Source organism: Apiospora phragmitis, assembly GCF_038363925.1.
Source record: "Apiospora phragmitis strain CBS 135458 chromosome Unknown utg000007l:2111988.0-4706623.0:1.0-2598199.0, whole genome shotgun sequence".
Taxonomy (NCBI): Eukaryota; Fungi; Ascomycota; class Sordariomycetes; order Amphisphaeriales; family Apiosporaceae; genus Apiospora; species Apiospora phragmitis.
In genome coordinates this window covers 1,479,812-1,499,105 of record NW_027117406.1, presented here as the reverse complement: position 1 = coordinate 1,499,105, position 19,294 = coordinate 1,479,812, and the positions used below count along the sequence as shown (strand labels likewise).

At 54.0% G+C, this 19,294-nt stretch overlaps 7 protein-coding genes across 7 annotated transcripts; 4 read left to right on the top strand and 3 right to left on the bottom strand.

The window, feature by feature from the left end:
• Positions 1 to 222: 222 nt before the first annotated feature.
• Positions 223 to 2,415, bottom strand: PG994_008072 (uncharacterized protein; the record flags this gene model as incomplete). The annotated part of the gene is made up of 4 exons (XM_066859481.1): positions 223 to 1,365; positions 1,433 to 1,648; positions 1,706 to 1,767; positions 1,863 to 2,415. The coding sequence occupies 4 exons, from the start codon at positions 2,413 to 2,415 to the stop codon at positions 223 to 225; spliced, it is 1,974 nt and encodes a 657-aa protein (XP_066714968.1).
• A 3,084-nt stretch (positions 2,416 to 5,499) lies between these two features.
• PG994_008071 (uncharacterized protein) lies at positions 5,500 to 8,883 on the top strand (the record flags this gene model as incomplete). The annotated part of the gene is given in 5 exon segments (XM_066859480.1): positions 5,500 to 5,764; positions 5,826 to 6,550; positions 6,565 to 7,545; positions 7,557 to 8,101; positions 8,157 to 8,883. 5 exon segments carry the CDS (start codon positions 5,500 to 5,502, stop codon positions 8,881 to 8,883), a joined length of 3,243 nt encoding a protein of 1,080 aa, XP_066714967.1.
• A 1,128-nt stretch (positions 8,884 to 10,011) lies between these two features.
• Positions 10,012 to 10,993, top strand: PG994_008070 (uncharacterized protein; the record flags this gene model as incomplete). The annotated part of the gene is made up of 5 exons (XM_066859479.1): positions 10,012 to 10,170; positions 10,237 to 10,392; positions 10,448 to 10,516; positions 10,728 to 10,894; positions 10,957 to 10,993. The coding sequence occupies 5 exons, from the start codon at positions 10,012 to 10,014 to the stop codon at positions 10,991 to 10,993; spliced, it is 588 nt and encodes a 195-aa protein (XP_066714966.1).
• Positions 10,994 to 11,737: 744 nt separating this feature from the next.
• On the top strand, positions 11,738 to 12,804 carry PG994_008069 (uncharacterized protein; the record flags this gene model as incomplete). The annotated part of the gene is made up of 2 exons (XM_066859478.1): positions 11,738 to 12,289; positions 12,340 to 12,804. The coding sequence occupies 2 exons, from the start codon at positions 11,738 to 11,740 to the stop codon at positions 12,802 to 12,804; spliced, it is 1,017 nt and encodes a 338-aa protein (XP_066714965.1).
• An 816-nt stretch (positions 12,805 to 13,620) lies between these two features.
• On the top strand, positions 13,621 to 15,018 carry PG994_008068 (uncharacterized protein; the record flags this gene model as incomplete). The annotated part of the gene is made up of 1 exon (XM_066859477.1): positions 13,621 to 15,018. One exon carries the CDS (start codon positions 13,621 to 13,623, stop codon positions 15,016 to 15,018), a length of 1,398 nt encoding a protein of 465 aa, XP_066714964.1.
• A 379-nt stretch (positions 15,019 to 15,397) lies between these two features.
• On the bottom strand, positions 15,398 to 16,217 carry PG994_008067 (uncharacterized protein; the record flags this gene model as incomplete). Its single annotated transcript, XM_066859476.1, has 2 exons — positions 15,398 to 15,912; positions 15,971 to 16,217. The coding sequence occupies 2 exons, from the start codon at positions 16,215 to 16,217 to the stop codon at positions 15,398 to 15,400; spliced, it is 762 nt and encodes a 253-aa protein (XP_066714963.1).
• A 1,159-nt stretch (positions 16,218 to 17,376) lies between these two features.
• Positions 17,377 to 18,882, bottom strand: PG994_008066 (uncharacterized protein; the record flags this gene model as incomplete). Its single annotated transcript, XM_066859475.1, has 1 exon — positions 17,377 to 18,882. The coding sequence occupies one exon, from the start codon at positions 18,880 to 18,882 to the stop codon at positions 17,377 to 17,379; it is 1,506 nt and encodes a 501-aa protein (XP_066714962.1).
• Between the last annotated feature and the right edge of the window lie 412 nt (positions 18,883 to 19,294).

Sequence of the window (19,294 nt, the reverse complement as noted above, 5' to 3'; positions counted from 1 at the left end):
GCGATGTATATGATGGCAAAACTTTGTTTGTGTATGCATTTTTGCGGTCATGTTAAATGATCGCTGAGTGTGTACATTGCATTGTCTGTATGTACATGCATCATCATCAGCGGTATCATCATATATATCTGAACTTGAGAATGAGGTGGTATCCGTCCGCCGCAACAGCGCACCGAGGAATAACCAACACTGAGACGACAGTTGAAATCATGTCAGTAGCTCTCACAGTTCCAATTCCAGCCCGAGCAGCGCCCACACCATGTCGAGCTGCCTTTCGCACCAGGTGTTCATCCATACGATGGTGCGCAGCCTGTCAATCAAGACCTCCTTCTCCGATATGGCGCGTTCCCTGCACAGCCTCCGCAAGGCCAGCACGAAGAAGGGACGGTGGTCTCGCGCGAGGAACGTCGAGTCCAGCGTGGGGATCCCGTATTCGTTGCGGGGATACTGCGGTCGCATCTGTACACAGCACCCGACAAACAGGATCCAAAGAAGGATATCGTCGTGCAAGTCATCTATGACGGCCTCTGACTCCACGTTTTCCAATTCTAGCTTGACAGCTACGGGCATGTCGGGGCCATGGCCATGGAAAGCGGCGGTTTCCTGATACGATGATGACGGCCAGTCTCCCGCCGAAGTGTAGGCTTGCGCGCCGGGAGCATCAGTTGTTGAGTAACTCGCTGGGGGTGAAGAATCACTGCTAGCACCGAACAACCAGCCCAGATGTATAAGCAAGCCAGATATGCTGGTCATTAGAGCTTCTGTCAACGCCTTATGTCGCTTCGCCGCTGGTGGCTGCCCTCGTAGAGCCAAGTGCAGGAACAGATGGCTGGCGTAGACCAAGGGTTCCGACAGATCTGTCCGATTAGCAAGGGCTGCTGTGTTATTTCCCAACTGCGCCGCTCTGGCTCGAGCTTGCTCCTCCTGCGCGCACAGTCGGTACTCCAGAAGGTAGACTGTGTCGCTCATCTGGCTGCGCTGTTCCTTTAGCGCGTCAATCCTGGCGAATTCGAAGTTGTTTACGGCTTCCGTGGTGGAGAAAAGAAGCTCGAAGAGCTCAGATGCTTCGCGGTCCAGGATGAGCAGGCTGTGTCGTCCGTGATGTCGACCCCTGACGCCATTGTTGATCATCATTGACCGAGACATAAACCGATCCTGTATGTCTAGTGGCCCAGAAATCTGTGGAACCATTGGGAATGAGAGCGGTACGGCCGCCATGGTGGCGTAGGCAAAGTCAGCCCAGCACAAGGCGCGCTGAAGCAGGGGGCTGTAGCCCAGCCCGTCAATGAGTCCACCGCGTAACTCAACCATCCTTATCAACCCATTCATATGGGCTCTTGCGGAGGATTCTGATCCAATGAATGACTATATGAACTTTGTGAGCAATCGATCAGCGGAAGTGGTGTGTGTATAAGGTTGCCTGTGGACTAACTTCAATATTGACGAGCAACGAGACGGACACAATGACACTGTCGGACACGGGTACATCTTGGCCCTTGGACTCCAAGCTCAACCTCGTATTGATGGACTGGATGGTTTCTTGACGGTGAAAGTCAACGGTTGAAGAGTCGTCCCAATCGGCCAGGGCATTGTGCATCGCGGCCATGAAGCCCATAAAGGCGTGCGTCATGGCCGGGTCTACCGCCAACTATCAATCCACCATTAGACAAGGTATGCGGAACCGGGTCGAGTTAGATAGACTTACAAAGTCCAAGAGGTCGCCCCCGGGGTTCATTGAATGCGAGTGAGCAAGGAAGCTAGAATGGTCTGGACTTGGGGTATCAGATCTTATATTTGCAATGACGTCTTGGCTATCTGCGTATGGTCCCTGGGGACTGGGGGCTTGGGGTATAATTGCTTACAATTTGTGAAATATGACGGAGCGCCGCATCGATCAAACCACTTCTGCACAAACTTTTCCTTTGGTGAAAGACAGACGCATAACATATACCTAAACAAGTTCTCGGTCATCGGTGTGGTTTGGATGGGCAGAGCAGAAGAGAGCGGCAGCTCCCGTATGATCATGTAACCAAGCTCATTGGTGATCATATCCATCTGTCCCGAGTATGCGGTTAAGGTTGTGGCAGATGCGGGATCGGCAGATAAGATGACATCGCCGCTAGTACCGCTAGACGGCGTAGAGATCTCTTCGTTCGACCCCAACGACACCGGAGAGGCATGCTTTCTGGAGCCCTTGGGAGCAGCTTTCTTTGATGCTGCTGCTGTTGGTGTGCCTAACCGAAACTTGGAAGTGCGGTCTTTCTGGGACGTGCTGCCGGATTTGGCGGAAGGGGCTTGTTCTGAACTCGAATCGGTGGTGGTGAGTTTCTGCCGCCTGGCATGAGACCGGACCCGGCGCCGAGTCTCTGCATCACGGTCGATGGTGTTGATGGACGTAATAAACTGGAAGCTCATATTGAACGGCGAATACAAGCAGGTCTCGTGACACGTAATAGGATAGAACACAGATCAGAAGGAGGGCCGGTCGACTGAGTTTCTTATGAACCACAGCATGGCATGCATGTTCAAGGATTATAATCCTTGACCTGTGCAATCTCCAAAGCGACGGTCGAAAGAAGCAGGAAAAAACCGCCGGCCGAGTGAGTCGACATTACATCCTTCCAATGACATGGACTTTATTTAGTATCATCTCCAGTGTGTCCCGAGTAGCTGCGCCGGTGTTCCTTCACTGCCACCCAAATGCGACGGCGCTACTGCAAGGTCGCGGGCAAATCCAGTGCCAGCCTAACCTGCTAGGGGATCAAGGCGACTTTCAGCTGCAGGGCCGATCAACCAACGGATGAACGACCAGGGGATCATCCGTATTATGGGACGAGCAGGTCTGATTAAACTCTAACATCTGGGGGCGATGCCAGGGACCGACCGAACTCTTGCTTCCACGGAATGCAACGTGAATTTACAATGTGTCACTTTCTTGATGCAGCCTAGGGTCGTCTTCGGCGTCTTTCTTTTCAATAAGGCGAGGGTATCGGCGAGGTTGTGCTAATCAATCACAGACTCCGGCCCCTGATAGATACCTATCCATGTAATGCATATGTGCAGTACTCCGTAGACGGTCAAGAAGTGCTGGCTGTCAAGCTGTCAATTACCACCCCTCCATCATGCACAGTCATGCGTGGCCTAGTGAGAGGCTCGAATAGGCACTGACCGACACAGATCTTGAGGCGAATATTCTGGATCGACACGCGTGCATCCATCAGCCCTGCGCCTCATCCTTAAATGCTATCAGAAAACAGCCCTCATTCGCTCAGTGCATCTTGGCGATAAGCAGATATGTAGTCGAGTCTTGAGAATAACTGCTACCTACCTTCCTGGACGGAGATTGCCGTTTGGGACGTTGAACTCGCAGACGACCTGGCGTGGCATGACAGCATGACAACATGAGTCGCGCGCCAGGCTCAGCCCTGGCAGCCCAACAAATAAGCCCTCGCTCGTGAAACAATTCCCTTTTTAGAATGGCATAGAATCGCTATTGCATACCTTGCTGGCTCCTCGAGTTAACAAGCCATTTCGCCGTGCGTACGCATCTGAGTATGCCTGCCGTGTAGGTAGCACGAGATCGATCTGGTTGTTGGTCCGTTGGCGGCTGCCCGAGCTTGATAAGAGATCTCATTGTCCGAATTGGGAAATTCTGCAGCATCCCGGGGTATTTTAGCTGCTGCATGTCGGTCTGGCCGACGTCCGATCCTAGCCGCTGCTTAAAGCAGAGCAGTTACCGAAACTTGAAACATTGACGACGAGGGTTTCTGTCAACTTGTCTTCTTTGTTTCTATAATGGTCGAAACACTGCGCTCAAATCCCCAATGGCGTTGTTTCTGGGAGACAGGCATCATTTCGCGAACCCAGCTTGCCACTTAGAAGGATTGTGGTAATGGACAGGGCAACGAACAGCGCTGAAGATTTAGGCAATGGAAGAGCGTCACAGAGCATTATTAATAGGAGGCGTGCAGCGGCTACACCGAGGACTTGACCCAGCACTTCGTTTACAAAGGCTCGACAAAGCCTTAAATCGACCAGGTTCGCGCATCACGCATCAAACTAGGAATCCTCTTTCAACGACATGCTTCAAAAAGACTCAATAATCGCAGGTTCCCAGTGCCTGCTTCTCCAACTCCAGAATGGATTTGCGCATACTGAATACATCCATAGACCGAGATCCTCCCCTTCGCTTCCACGAGCAATGACGTCGTATCGACTCTAATACACCAATTGGAAAACGATTGCTTACATGAGCGACAACACCACCAGCACAGAAGTCGGAAGCTCGGGCAGCTGAATGCGACACGATAGTCGGAATAGGCGATGAAGACAACCTGGTCTTTTCAGCACAACGACGACTGTGGAAAGCATTCATAGAGATGTCAAAAGTTAGCACAAATGCTGCGATAGCCGCTCGAGAATTTTCCGAGCAGGATCACAATTCCACACACGATTGAAGAATGCACCAGCACCAGCTTGAGCATCAGAGGCAAGAGTGCGGCTAGCATGTCTTGGTTGCTAAGACAAGCGAATTCCTATTGGTTTCAAGCCGTAGGCAGATGAGCGATCGAAACACCCAACTAAACCCTGCGCCTCTTGCCGTCTAGGTGCCCAGAATACACTTGGTTACTGTTGCTAGGTATGAACGAAGATAAGTATCACGCCGCCGGTGGTTTTGCAAGCAGGCAATTGTTATCGCGTGGGCAAAAGCAGGGGAAGTAAGGCTTTTACTGATTGACCAAGTACGGAGTAGACGCAAATGCGTATCCAGTGACAGAAGGCGATGAACTCCACGTGGGGATTTGTGAAAATGCCATTTCCTCCAAGTCCAAATGGGAGACTGGAGGAAAAAACAAAGCAGGAAAAAAAGCCACTGTTACCAGGCTGACTGTCAACTGACGAAAGTTGGTAGGATGCTGACCAGCTGTTACTCGGTCGCATTGGCATCGGAGATAGACCGAGAAAATGAAAATTTCGATAAGCCCCTCCCTTCCTCAGTGCAGTCCCTTCGGCAGAGTCTTCAGCCCAAAGCCCCTCTCCATCTTTTACATGTGTCCCAGACCCTCCCAGGGACCCCCAAGGACCCTTCCAGTACCAGTCTCTGGAGCACGGGCACATGTTACTTGGCTGTTACCCCTCCTGTCAGTGACTGCCAACTCCTGTTACCCGCCAAGGCCCCCAGGCGACCCCTGTCGTGTCAGCCCAATCTCACAAACTTCTGTCAATCCGATAAGCCCCCCGCCTAAACTTTTTGGAAAATCCGAGTCTTTACTTACCTACACCCTCACTCTCACACGATCGCAGAACGTGAGAAGAGAGTTGCGAGCATCAACTTTCTCTGGTCTTTCCGGCCGCATCTCCACTCCCTTTCTTTCTTTCTCCGATCGCTTGCTCCAGGGCATATAGAACCCGGGCAACCTCGCAGGCTACTTCTTGTCAACTCAACTCGCCTGCGCACGTTCTTAATTGTTGCTGATTTGTTGGCCGATTTCTTCCACCATGCCTCATCCTGTGTCGCCGCCGACAATGGTGGCCAAGGGTGGCCCTCCCCCGTCACAAGAAGATGTCTCCGCCATTCTCGACTCGGTATTCAACGCCACCACTTCCAACGCTTCCATCGATGCCTCGTACGCCCTTTGCGAGTTGCTAAAGAACAGCGTTGGTTTCCGCGGCCTCTACAACTATGGTATCCTCGACCAGATCAAGAAGGCGGCCGCCGATAAGAAGTCAGGTCTGAAGCGTGAATCCGCCCAGAACCTGCTCGGTGCGCTCTTCGAGAAGATGCCCCCGACGCAACCCCTCACCGAATTCCTTCCTCCTCGAAGACGGCGGCATGCTCGCCGTCGCTTTCGACGCTCTTGCCGACAAAGGAACTGTCGTCCGCGACGCTGCCCAATACGGTCTCGATGCCTTGTTTGCCCACCTCAGTGCCGAGGCTTTGGTGGTCGGTTTGCTGCCCTCCCTCATCGGCTACTTGACCAGAAAGTCCGCCAAGTGGCAAGGAACCGTTGGCGCCCTCAAGATGCTGCAGAAGATGGCCGATAAGGCCAAGATGGAGATTGGGGTCACCAAAGAACAAGCCCACGAGAAGGATTTCCTGCGCGAATCCATGGGCTCCAAGCTGGCTAGCCTCATCCCCATCTCCGAGGGACTCATGCACGACCTCAAGGCCGATGTCGAGAAGCAGTCCGTTGCCACCATGACATCCCTCACAACCCTCCTCTCCAACGACGATGTCGCCCCGAGAATTCCCCTGCTGATTGACACCATGCACCACCCCTCTGCTCAGACCTTGCAAAAGGCCATCCACGCCCTGTCCCAAACCACCTTCGTCGCCATTGTTACCTCGCCCGTGCTTGCGCTGCTGACGCCCTTCCTTGAGCGCACGCTCAACAACCCCTCCACCAACCAGGAGGTCTTGCGCCAAAGTGTAGTCATCACGGAGAACTTGACCAAGCTGGTCCATGATCCCATTGAGGCTCGTACCTTCTTGCCCAAGCTGAAGCCTGGTGTTAAGGGTGTTTTCAGGGCGCCTCGCTTCCCGAGGTCCGTGAGCTCGCACAGCGTGCCATGGGCGTCATGGACAAGGCCATGGGTGTCGACAAGGATGTCAAGATCATCGAGAAGACATCGTCAGAGGATGTAGCCAAGCTTCTTGATGCCGAGATCAAGAAGAATGGTGGTGTCGGCAACGACGCGGACTTCTATAAGATTGCGCGCCCCTACATCAGCGACATGGTGGCCGAAGATGTCAACCACCGACACCTGGATCGTGTCCCTGCCTGCATTGCTCCTTACGTCAAGGAGCTGCTGAAGAATCGCGAGGCTGCTGATGCCGTGGCTGATGCTATCCACAAGTTCTACGTCGCCGAAGATGAGCGCAAATACGGTGTCCCCGAGAAGGAGGATGATGGCGAGACTGAGATTGTCAATGCCGACTTCTCCCTTGCCTATGGTGGCATGCTGTTGCTTTCGCACACCAACCTTCGCCTGCTCAAGGGTCACAGGTACGGTCTTTGCGGACGAAACGGTGCCGGAAAGTCTACCTTGATGAAGGCTATCGCCAGTGGCAAGCTCGAGGGGTTCCCTTCCCAGGATGTCCTCCGAACCTGCTACGTCGAGCACAACCAGGGCGAGGATGCCGATATCACCATCCTTGACTTCATGGTCAAGGACCCTACAATCGCTTCCGAAGGCCGGGAGCGTATCTCGGAAGTTCTGGCCGAGTTCGGCTTCACGTCTGGTCCCGAAGGCCGCCAGTCCCAAAGAGTCGGTTCGCTGTCTGGTGGTTGGAAGATGAAGCTTGCCTTGGCGCGCGCTATGCTGCAGAAGGCCGATGTTCTCCTCCTGGACGAACCTACCAATCACTTGGATGTTGCCAATATTGCATGGCTCGAGAGCTACCTGAAGTCGCACACCGACATTACCAGTTTGATTGTTTCTCACGACTCTGGTTTCCTCGACAATGTCACCACGGACATCTACCACTACGAGCCCGGTAAGAAGCTGGGTCACTTCAAGGGTAACCTGAACGCTTTCGTCAAGGTTCGCCCCAGGCCAAGGCTTACTACACTCTGTCTGCCTCCCAGGTCCAGTTCCGGTTCCCACCCCCCGGTATCTTGACCGGTGTCAAGTCCCAGACCCGTGCCATCATCCGCATGAGCAACGTTTCATACCAATACCCTAAGGCCCCCAAGCCTTCGCTAGCCGAGGTCACTTGCCAGCTTTCGCTGTCTTCCAGAGTTGCTGTCATTGGCCCCAACGGTGCTGGCAAGTCCACGCTCATCAAGATCCTGACTGGTGAAGTCATTGCGACTACAGGCCGCGTCGAGAAGCATCCCAACTTGCGTATCGGTTACATCAAGCAGCACGCCTTGGAACACGTTGAAATGCATCTCGAGAAGACACCCAACCAGTACCTGCAGTGGCGTTACGCTAACGGCGACGATCGCGAGGTTTTCATGAAGCAAACTCGTATCCTGTCTGACAAGGACAAGGCCCAGATGGAGAAGCCGATTGACCTCGGTGACGGCAAGTCTCCCCGCCAAATGGATGCCCTTGTTGGTCGTCAAAAGTGGAAGAAGTCCTTCCAATATGAAGTGTATGTATCCCCTCTCACTCCTTACCTTTTGGAACTACAGCTAACAAGTATATAGTCAATGGAAGGGTTGGCTCCCGAAGTACAACACTCAGGTGTCTCGCGAGACCCTGATCGAGTGGGGATTCGATAAGCTGGTTCAAGAGTTCGATGATCACGAGGCGTCTCGTGAAGGTCTTGGTTACCGTGAGCTGCAGCCGTCGGTTATCTCCAAGCACTTCGACGATCTTGGTCTCGACCCCGAGATTGCCAACCACAACGAGATTGGATCCCTGTCTGGAGGTCAGAAGGTCAAGGTTGTCATTGCCGGTGCCATGTGGAACAACCCGCATTTGCTCGTGCTTGACGAACCTACTAACTTCTTGGATCGTGACTCTCTGGGAGGTCTTGCCGTCGCCATTCGTGACTTCAAGGGTGGTGTTGTCATGATTTCCCACAACGAAGAATTCGTCGGTGCCCTGGCCTCTGAGCAGTGGCACATCAACGATGGTCGCATGACCATGAAGGGCAACACGGCCATCAGTGCTGACCGCTTCGAGGACTCGCGACCTAACTCGGGCCTTAACAGTGGCGTCACCAGCACTGCTGCCAGCAGCGCCATCAGCAGTGCCGTGAACACCGATGCCGAGGACAACTCGCCGCTGCAGTTCAAGGCCAAGAAGAAGAGAAAGAAGACCAAGAAGGAGGTCAAGGAGACCGAGGTCCGACGCCGACTTCGCCACATCGAGTGGCTCAACAGCCCCAAGGGAACCCCTCACCCTCCCGACACTGATGAGGAAGACTAAAAACTTGGCGTGTGTGAACGAAAGTGTGCGTTCCATTTTCCTTGCTAATTTCCTTGCGGTATCTGGGGACTTGCGTGTTCGTGTTCTGGGTTGCATTAGATTATCATCAACGTGTTTTCTAGACAAAAGCTAGAGACACAGGGGGGGCATTCGATGATAGAACGAACGAAATGCCCATTCTTTAGATAGATTGATTTTGAGACCATAGAGGCGTTTTCGACTATAGATCGGCTTTCCGGTGCCTGGTATGGTTTAATGAATATACCGGTTTTTCTTTGTAATGAAATACGATGACTACCTATACACTGCAGCGAACTCATGGGGACCGTTTCTTTGTGAAGTACGATTGGGTGAGTCCCTATATCCCGCTCTATTTGCTCTACTATTCTCGAACAAATGTAAGCTATATGAATGCGCTGGACGAATATGTGGCCCAGGGAAGCCAATGTCTGGCGTTTCTTAGCATTTCAATTAATTAGGGTCTCTTCCTCTTCGTCAACTGTATCGCCACCGAGCCGAAGTGTTCGTTCTGCAAGGACGCATCAACTTTTCTGGTAAACGCTGCCACCGAGTAAGGCAACTCATTCCCATTATCCTCCGAAGCGGTCGGCGAAGTATGTTAAGAGATCAGCAGGCACTGAATCGTCGTGGATCGGCCTGTGCGCTGGGAAAACAGTTCGCGCAAGACCCTTATGCACGAGTGACGATGCTCCTCACCCTGTGCGGCTAATTCCTTCTGGTCCTTCAGCATTTCAGAACGCAAGCCGTTGAATGCCTAGTAGCAGCATACGGCACTCAGAAGAGACATGCATTTCGGGGATCGGACGACAACACCTTGGCGGTGCCATACTTCAGCTCGGCTTGCCCTGAGGCGAACCATTGGCCTCAGCTGAACCATAAGCTGGACGGCAGTCAATGTGCGAAGTTCCTACCTTCTACATAAATAGCATCAGTCCAGAAGAACGCCTTTCAGCCACACTTCGGTATGGAGGTCCAGCTGGCTTACGTATGGCTTACGTAAGGGGGTAGTTATCGGCTTGAGCGAAGCGCATCCAGGGTTGGTAGGGTGTTGATAAATATTCGTCCTACTGCCGTTCGTAATGGGATCGTGAAAAGACATCGACTCAGATGCCATCCGGTTACCCCCGCCCCACCGCCCGCGAGTCACCAAGTCCCACCCCAGAGGCCGCCGTCGCCGATCCCGGCGATGCAGTTCGCCGACGCCAAGCAGCCCAACCCACGACCTCCCCCGTCGTCATACAGCAGGAGCAGCAGTACACAATGCCGGTCGGCTCTCCACCTCCTTTTTCGTCACCCATAAACAAATGGCCGGTACTGTTCAACTGACCCCAGCGGCGGCGACATTACCGAGCGGTGCAGAATCAGGCACAAGATCAAGACGGCCACGACGCCCATCTGAGTTCGTGGTCGGCGCCCATCTTCGACTGCTCCAACCCGGCGGACCTAATGTCGGTAGAAGGTTCCATGAGCGGAGAACCCACATTTGGAGTACATTTGGTACTTATTTCTTAGTGTTCATGGCGTGCTTCTGCCCCTCGCATAGTCTTCGGGAAAGAGGCGAGCGCGGCTTCGCGACCCCATCATGGCCACCGATGATACCGTTAATTCAGATGTAGGTGCTTTCCTCGTCACGAACTGAACGTCCATCCAAGAGCGCGGACCGATGGAGTAGTTTGTTTGAACCAGTGTGCGATATGGAGTGTCCTGAGCATGTGCGGGTTCAGCTGCATGTAAGTCCTAATCATGTCCGTGGGGTTCCCTCAACATGGTTACCCAAATGTCGGTGGTACCCAATCGGCTTAAACATTTGACCACACAGATAGATATCAACGGATTTCCTGCAAGGAAATCCGGGCTCGTACTCCATCGTGGGCGACGCGGCCGAGGACGACATGCTGACCATGTGCTGCTGCCCGTTCTGCGCGCTCGCGCAGGAGAAGGAGGTCTTGCGACGAACCATGCAGCAGCAGCAGCAGCAGCAGCCCGCGCTGTACGTGGCCCAAGCCTCAGATGCAGGTTCCCATGCAAGTGACCATGCATATGCAGATGCAGATGCCGCAGCAACAGCGTAGGGTGGACTGATACTTAAAGAGGGTCGCATCGGTCACTTTAATGGCTTTGGAAAACCTGACTTTAATGGCTTCATGGTTTCCCTCCTTCCGACTTCCCCGGCGCTTTCTTGACATCGGCGCATGACTCGATATCGTTTGGGGTTGCTGTCTCGAATGAATGCGCTGTCGTGTCGTGCATGCACGTAGAGCCAGGTTGGAGGTCTGAACAGCCATGCGCTGATGATGGCTCTTCCAAACGATCGTCTTTGTGTGCGATTTGTTGTAGAGGTTAATTCATCTGTCCTTGATGTAGTTGTCAGTATTTGCTTTCGTCGTCGCAAAGCTCGTGGCATGCGCTCGATGCGAAAGTCTTGGCGGCTCTACCTGTCACATAGAAGAAAACGGGATGCGTGGCCTCTTTTGCTGCTTCCCAATAAACAGGTGATTATTACATATCGTCTCGGTCAATGTTGCGTAGTGACGCCGGCCTGCATGTGAGCGACTACTCCGCCACCAAAAGCTCTCTCGTTGACGTCACCAAAGCCCTGGCAGGCGGAAACACGCTTGTCCAACAGCCTGTCAATCCGATTCCCTTTCCCAGCAACCGTTTTTCTTTTCAGCCTCCAAAAATCGTCATACGTTAGTAGTATTCGCTGGATACGTTGATTATACTTCTTTCGTCGTGCTAGACCGCCCTTCTTCTACATTGACGTTCTGACCAACCCGTGGAATTACTCACCCGCCTACGTTCGCTCCCGTACTGAGTCAGCGAGCAAGCAGAAATGCCTATCAGATACAAAGCCTCGGAGATCCCTACCAGCTATGCGACATGTAGCATCGGGTACCAGGACTCGCATACGCTGCCCCTCAAGCTGAAGGCCATCGCCGATGCCGGCTTCGACGCCGTCGAGCTGTCCATGCCGGACATCCTGGCATACGGCAAGATGCTCAACGGCACGGAGCCGGATCCCAAGGACTACGACGCGCTGGTGGAAATTGGTAAGGCCATCAAGGGGCAAATGGTGGAACACGGCCTGAAAGTCATGATGTTGCAGCCCTTTGCCAACTTCGAGGGATGGCCCAAGGGCAGCAAGGAACGTCAAGACGCCTTCGACCGCGCGCGGGGTTGGATGCGAATCATGGAGGCCGTGGGGACAGACCTGCTGCAGGTCGGGTCGTCCGATGCGCCCGGCATCGCGGAAAGCTCCTTTGATGACATGGCGGCCGACCTGGCGGAGCTCGCGGACCTGTGCGCGGAGAAGGGGTTCCGGATCGCGTACGAGAACTGGTGCTGGGCGACGCGGGCGCCCTTCTGGAAGGACGTCTGGGAGATCGTCCAGAAGGCGGACCGGCAAACCTGGGCCTGTGCCTCGACACCTTCCAGAGCGGCGGCGGCGAGTGGGCGGACCCGACGACGCGGACGGGCCTGGTCGAGGTGGAGGAGAGCAGCGAGGCAGAGGGCGAGCAGCGGCGGCCGATGTACCGGGCGCAGGTGGAGCAGCGCTGGAACGAGTCGCTGGCCGAGCTCGTGGTGACGGTGCCGGCATCTAAGATCTTCCTGCTGCAGATCTCGGACGCCTACAAGATGGACCCGCCGATCCCCGACGAGGTCGACAAGGAGTCGGGTCTGCGCCCGCGCGGGCAGTGGAGCCACGACTACCGGCCCCTGCCCTATGACGGGGGCTACCTGCCGGTGCGCGAGTTCCTCAACGCCGTGCTGGATACGGGCTTCCGGGGCTACCTGTCGATGGAGGTGTTCGACCCCAAGGGCCAGGAGAAGCGGTACCCGGACATGGGCGCGTACGCGAAGAAGGCCATGGACTCGCTGGAGAAGTTGTTGGTGGCATAGCGTGTTGGCCAAGTGTATCTGAATGATGAAGTGGTGACGGCCGGGCGTCAGCTCCTTTCAGGGCCCGATTCAGAAATGTCCGGAACGAGCAGTAATCCTAGTCCTCCTAGTCTTGGAATTTTGAAAGTGAATGAAGTGCATAGCCTCCCACCACCAAAGCGTCAAGTGTAATTGGGTTTCCCGCCGTTACACCAAATGACGAAATCCACTTTCCCTTTGGAATCTGTCATCTCAGCGAGATGTGCTACTAAAATCTTAAGAAAAAGAAGCAACGAGATAAGCACTACAGTAGTGTCCTTTAGGGGCGGCTCATCGGCAGCTAGCGGGCGAACCTTCACCGTACCGAGTGCTTGAATCCATCACGTCATGCATTCCGCAAGGCACCTTAGCGAAGGCGATGTAAGCCAAAGAAACGCTATCTTGGCATCTACTGCTCATACCCGTTAACCGTTATATGGCTCTCCATTCGCCTGGATCCTTCCTGGGGCTGACTTTGTTTGCGGACGTTGAAATGTCTTGGCTCGTGGACTTGCGCTGAGACTTGCAGGCTCGCATTCGGATTTGACTGTACGAGCGCCTCGTCAGCCCAACCGTGGCTTTGATAGATAGTTGCTATCGCGATCGGAACCCGTGCACAAGACTTGGTACTATTTCCTGTGCCCATTATCCATACTAAGAGATCGATCTTTTCCCCTTTTCTTTCTGTCCTGTTTTAGTCGTCGAACTGAACTGGGTGAACTTCTCATGCCTGGCTTTGTTGCTATCTACCTAGTGTACCGCCGCAACCAGTAAGTAAACATCAAGACCAGACGAACCATGACGAAGCCCCAGTCCAACTTCGCCCAGCTGCGCGACTTCCTGTCCTATCTCGCCACCGTCAAGGGCGACCTGTCCAACATCACGGCCCCGCCCTTCGTGCTGTCGCCCAAGTCTGTCACCGAGATCCCCGCCGCCTGGGCCGAGCACACGCCGCTCTTCCTCGCGCCCACGGCCGAGCCCGACCCGGCTCGGCGCGCCCTGCTCGTGCTCCAGAACTTCCTCTGCAGCCTCAAGCGGCAGGTCTACACGGCGGCCTCGACCGAGTCGGACGGCGGCGCCAAGAAGCCGCTCAACGCGTTCCTGGGCGAGCTCTTTCTCGGCGCGTTTGTCGACAGTGACGACGATTCTTCAACGGAGACACAGCTCATCTCGGAGCAGGTGTCGCACCACCCGCCCGTCACGGCCTGCGTTCTGTACAACAAGGCGCGCGGCATCTCCTCGTCCGGCTACGTGGCGCAGCAGACGACCTTCTCGGTCAGCCGCGGCGTCGTGGTGCGGCAGGTCGGGCACGCCATCATCCGCGACGAGGTCCACGGCGAGAGCCACCTGATGACGCTGCCGACCATGGTCATCAAGAACCTGATGCTCGGCAGCCCCTACCCGGAGCTGACGGGCACGTGCTACCTCGTCTCGAGCTCGGGGTTCCGGTCGACCGTCGTGTTCGAGGGCCGGCGCGCGAGCCTGTACGGCATAGGGAAAGGGGGTGGCACACGTAATAGTGTGGGCGCCACGCTTGTCAACCTGCGCGAGGACAGCCGGCCGCTGTTCGAGGTTACGGGCCAGTGGAACGGCGCCATGAAGGTGAAAGACCTCCGCGACGGCTCCGTGGCCGACGAGTTCCACGCCGACCACGTGGCGCGCAGCGAGCTCCGCCTCAAACCCGTCGCCGAGCAGAGCCCCTGGGAGTCCCGGCGCGCGTGGTCCCGGGTGCACGCCGGGATCCGCGACGCGAACCTGGCGCGCGTCAGCGCGGCCAGAGCGGATATCGAGGAAGGGCAGCGGGCGATGCGGCGCGCCGAGAAGCAGGCAGGCGTCGAGTGGCCGCGCATGTTTTTTCACAACACGGACCGGTGCCAGGAGTACGAGGTCCTGGCGCGCGCCATCCCGGACCCGGAGCGGCGGGCGCTGCAGCTCGAGCGCACGGCGGGGGTGTGGAAGTTTGTGGGAGTCGCCGTGGCGGAGCGGCTGTTGGCGGGTGGTGGGGGGTTTCATCGGGGGTTGGCGCCGACGGGGCAGTTGCTCGACGAGGAGGGCAAGAGCAGTCTTGAACATGGGGCGACGAAAACGCCGTCTCCGAGCTCGTCTTTCGAAGGGCTTTCGATGGAGGAGCAGTCACGTCCAGCCACGATATCTAGTCACTCATCTTCCTCCTCAGGGGACGATCGAAGTTGTTAGCAGGTCATAGCTAAAACCAACAGAGAAGAAGAGGGACTGCATTGGTGAGGTAAATCGAGGTTTTGTCCCCTTAATTATTGGCCAACAGCAGTTTGCGCGGCCGAGACACCAGGTCGGAGAAATGGGTGGTCAGATTTGAGCAAAAAGATGTGTTCATGGAGTTAAGGAGTCTCGATTTGAAGCAGTTTAGTTATATATCCCCGTTTACCTGTTCTTGCCAAAACACCCCATGTACATAAGAACTGTACCCAATTATTGAAATGAGAAGCCTTGAAACGAGTGTTGCATCCCTGACGCTACAGTGAGACTGCATGTGTTCTGGAGGCCACCTCCACAAATGACCGAAGCAATGTAGCCCTGCGCACAACGACCAGAGGAATCACTGCCAATGCGACCCTTCCTGCGATTGGTCGCTCGTAACCAGTGCCCCTCGAGACTCGCCCTCGGAATAACCCACCGAACCATCCTTTACATGAATGACTTCCTTAAGCTCGTCGACTATGCTATCAAACTCGCTGTCGCTCATGTTGTTGCTACCGTATAGCGTGCATTTCGCTAGCTCTCGTAGAAAGCGGATGGCAAACTGGGCACAATCGCTGTGCAAAATTGTTGATGTCGTTGGATACTTCTTGAAAAGTGCGATCAACAGCGCGCGAGGTGTTGTCCGGATTCGAACCAGTTCCACATAGTTCCTGACGGTTATGTCCTTCCAGAGGTCTTCGCATGTAATTCGCATCGTCCTCGGCGCGTCGGGCTGGGTTGTATCTTGAGGACTAAAGTGCAGATGGAGCACCCGTATATTGTCGCTGCGCTTGATTTGTTTCGTTTTTTCGACGATGCGTCGCTCTACCAGGGGAGCTGGGTAGTTCTCCCCTGAAGCAATGATACGCCGCACTACGAGCACGATATGGTCTTGCGCCCATTGACAGGAGAAAACGTGTAGTCTTGGTACTCGTTCCTGTCTTTTCCTCGTAAATGTATTTTTTTAACTTTGGGTTGTCAAAGGTGAGCTCGGCCATTTCTTTCGCCTTTTCGAAGGTCTCCCGGCGGTAGTCGAACCAGTCAGGCCATTCCTCGACGGGTCGGCGAACGTTGCCACTCATGTCAGTTCCTGGAGTCGTCGCCTCGGCGGGGCGGCTTTTGTGGTCACTCTCGCTCCGATTTCTGTTCCAAATGATGCGCTTCAGCAAGGACCCCATGCTAGGTAGATTTGAGTGGCAACTCTGGTCCTGACTGAGGGGCCAGAACCAGCGGGCGTTTTTATACTTACATCCACAGAATGTAAGACTCCAATGGGTGACGACCGGGCTATAAGCCAACCCTCAATTTGCTCCATGCCAAGGCAGCAACCAGGCTGAGCAAGGTGGCCCCCAGGCTAAACTCGTGAGGGTGTGAAGTATACTGCAGAGCCTGATTCTTGGATGGAGTGAGCTGGCACATCATATCGTGTGGTGGAATGTCATTGGCCAGACATTCCGAGCAGCTATATTGCTGCCAATCAGATCACCTAGTGCCTGAGCCTGCTTCACTCGTACGGGAGCTGGAGATTACATGCAGATACCGATGAGTCGATTGCTCCTCCTGATCTATTCCGACGACGCATAGAATGTTGTGGATGCAGCCATGATCGTCGAGGATTCCCACTTACCTAGTTTAATAAGATCGCATGCGTTGTATGTAACGGACGGCTTATCGTGCGTTTGATTTGGGAGCTAAAGCGCAGCAACATCGCCAAAGCTGATATCTTACACATTGTACCCTATCCTGCCTTCACGATCGAAATGATACATTCGGCTAACCATTCATTGTGACATCCGCACTCCGTCAGAACCGTTCAACCTGGTCATAGGAAAGGGGTTTAAGTAGACCGTTCAAACAGCGGGCTATTATCGCTACTAATCACGTGCCGTCCGTAGCCAGTATGAATGCATGATGGATGAAAAAGGGACTCAACACGGATAGACTGAGCAGATCACATGTCAGGCTCTGAGTTGCGGGCAAAATTATCGAACGGTGGCTATACCAGAAGGACAATCATCATGCAGCTCGTAAGGGCCGTATCCATGTCACTCTCTGCAGGCTCTCGCAGCCTATCTGTCTTACACACCACAACATATTTCTAGAGTTTTAAAATCTGTATGTCCGTTGCTGCTGATTTAATACCTCCGCCCGAAGACAGAACCAGAAGAGGCCTCACTCTCAAGGTATTTTCTACCTTAGATACATGACTATCGAACTCTCTTGGCAGGGAGTGGAGAAGGGGTAAAAACCCTTCACATGGGAGGGGGAGGATACCTCTCCCGGGAGAGGATATGCACATTGTACACTCCGAGGGCAATGTCAGTCTCCTTCTTGCACCTAGCGAGCGATCCTCCATGGTTCACCCACACCGGCAAAGGCTATGAAAACGGGAGCAACGGCTCCAATGGCTCCAATGGTACCACTAGGGATAGAGCCACTCATAGCAGCTTTCTGTGCCTTTCGCCTAATGTCACTTTCTAATGCTCCTAATGCTCCATCGTAAACATGGTTATGAAGTGCCAAGTAATTCACGTGAGGCTCCATGTTGGATTTAACGCACTGCTTTCCTAAGTAACCAAGCAGTTCATTGAGGAAGTTAAAGACATATGTCGCACAGTCGCTTGTGATATATTGGTGGCTTTGGGGACACGCCCTCAGTGCGGCATGCCTAATTACTCTCTCGGTCGTGTATATACGGTACAAGTCGTGATACCGGATGAAGCGTAAGTTTCTTGTTTGTGGCTCGGAAAGAACCAGTGTAAAGGTGTCACTCCTGCCCGCCAAGAAACGGATATGTAACAGCCTCACACCGGCCGCGGGGAGTTTTTCATTCTCATATTGTCGATATATTATTTCAAAGGGCGTGGCCTTTCCAGAGCTCCCGTCTTGAAGTATGATGGCCGCATGGCCTTTGGGCTGTAGGTACGCGACGCCGATATGGTAACGCCGTGCTTGGTTGTGTTCACTCGGCGCAAGGTAGTCTGCAAGTGCTTGACTTGCATCCTCGTGTCGAGCCCATATAATATCATCAAAGCTAAATCCCTTGACAGATTCTACACTCGACCGCCAGTGTTTTGTGTTGCGTTCAACGTTTGAAGCTAACCCGCCACCTGGGTCAATAATTCGATTCCGCCGGGGGGTACATACATCTGTGGAGTGATTGCAGCACAGATCCGATCGGACGTTATGAGAAAACGAATTGTTGGCAATAGGGGCTTGCAGCCCCTGCGTCCGTAGCGTCTGTGGGTGGCGTGTAACGGCGTCGATCTTCCAGTTCAGGTAATGCCATTGCAGGAAGGTCATAACGACTGGATCACTCGGCCGAATTAACTCCAAGCCGCCGGAGAAGCCTTTAGATTGATGAGAGGTCGACCCTGTGATAGGTTTGCGGTCCCAGTTTGCGATCTGAATGGCAGTACCAAGGAAGAGTCTTCGCACACGACCACGATTGACAATGCGCATCAGCAGACACAGAACGAAATGCTCGCAATTGCTTGCCAAGAACCCGTATTGATCCAGAAGTCCGATGATCCACTGGGCTATCTGCCTGATCTCGCATGGAGAGTAGCTGGTCTGTCCCATATGATACGCCAACAATGGCCTCCCCGACATGTCTGGGAGAAAACTATAGCTGGGCAAATCAGGGTTTGATGTATCCATGTCTTCGAACTGGGTACTTGGCCGATCGTCGTTTTTGGCGATATGTGATGGGTGGAAGGGCGCATCTGCGGACCGACTCAGCGACCTGAGATGATAGTAGTGGCCATTGCAAAAAACGGACCAGTGCTCCGAGGAACGGGTCAGGACCCGAAATCTCAGATTTGGGAGTGACGACAAATACATCGTAAACGTGGGATTGAGATGTTGCCGATGGCAGACCTTGATGTAAAGGCTCTTGCAGCCGCACCAGAGTCGTGAAGGTCGAGGCACGGATGCGAGGGCCACGAGGCCAAGGCAATGTATATTGCAGCTCCTCTCTAGGTAATTGATATACATGAGGGAGTTCATCTGCCGGATTTGGCCTAACATTCCGTCGCTGGGAGAGTAGTTCGTCGTTAGGCAGCCCGCCAAATACCACGCTGTCCATGAATTCCTCGACCTTGGTCGAGAGTACTTTGGCTCGCCATGATATAAATTTATTTCACTGGTTCAGTTGTTTCGGAAGTAGCGTGTGCCGTAATTATGGCAATGGCCAGGGCGTTTGTGTATATGGTGGAAAAGAGGGAGCTTGAAAAAGATATTGAGCGAACCTTCG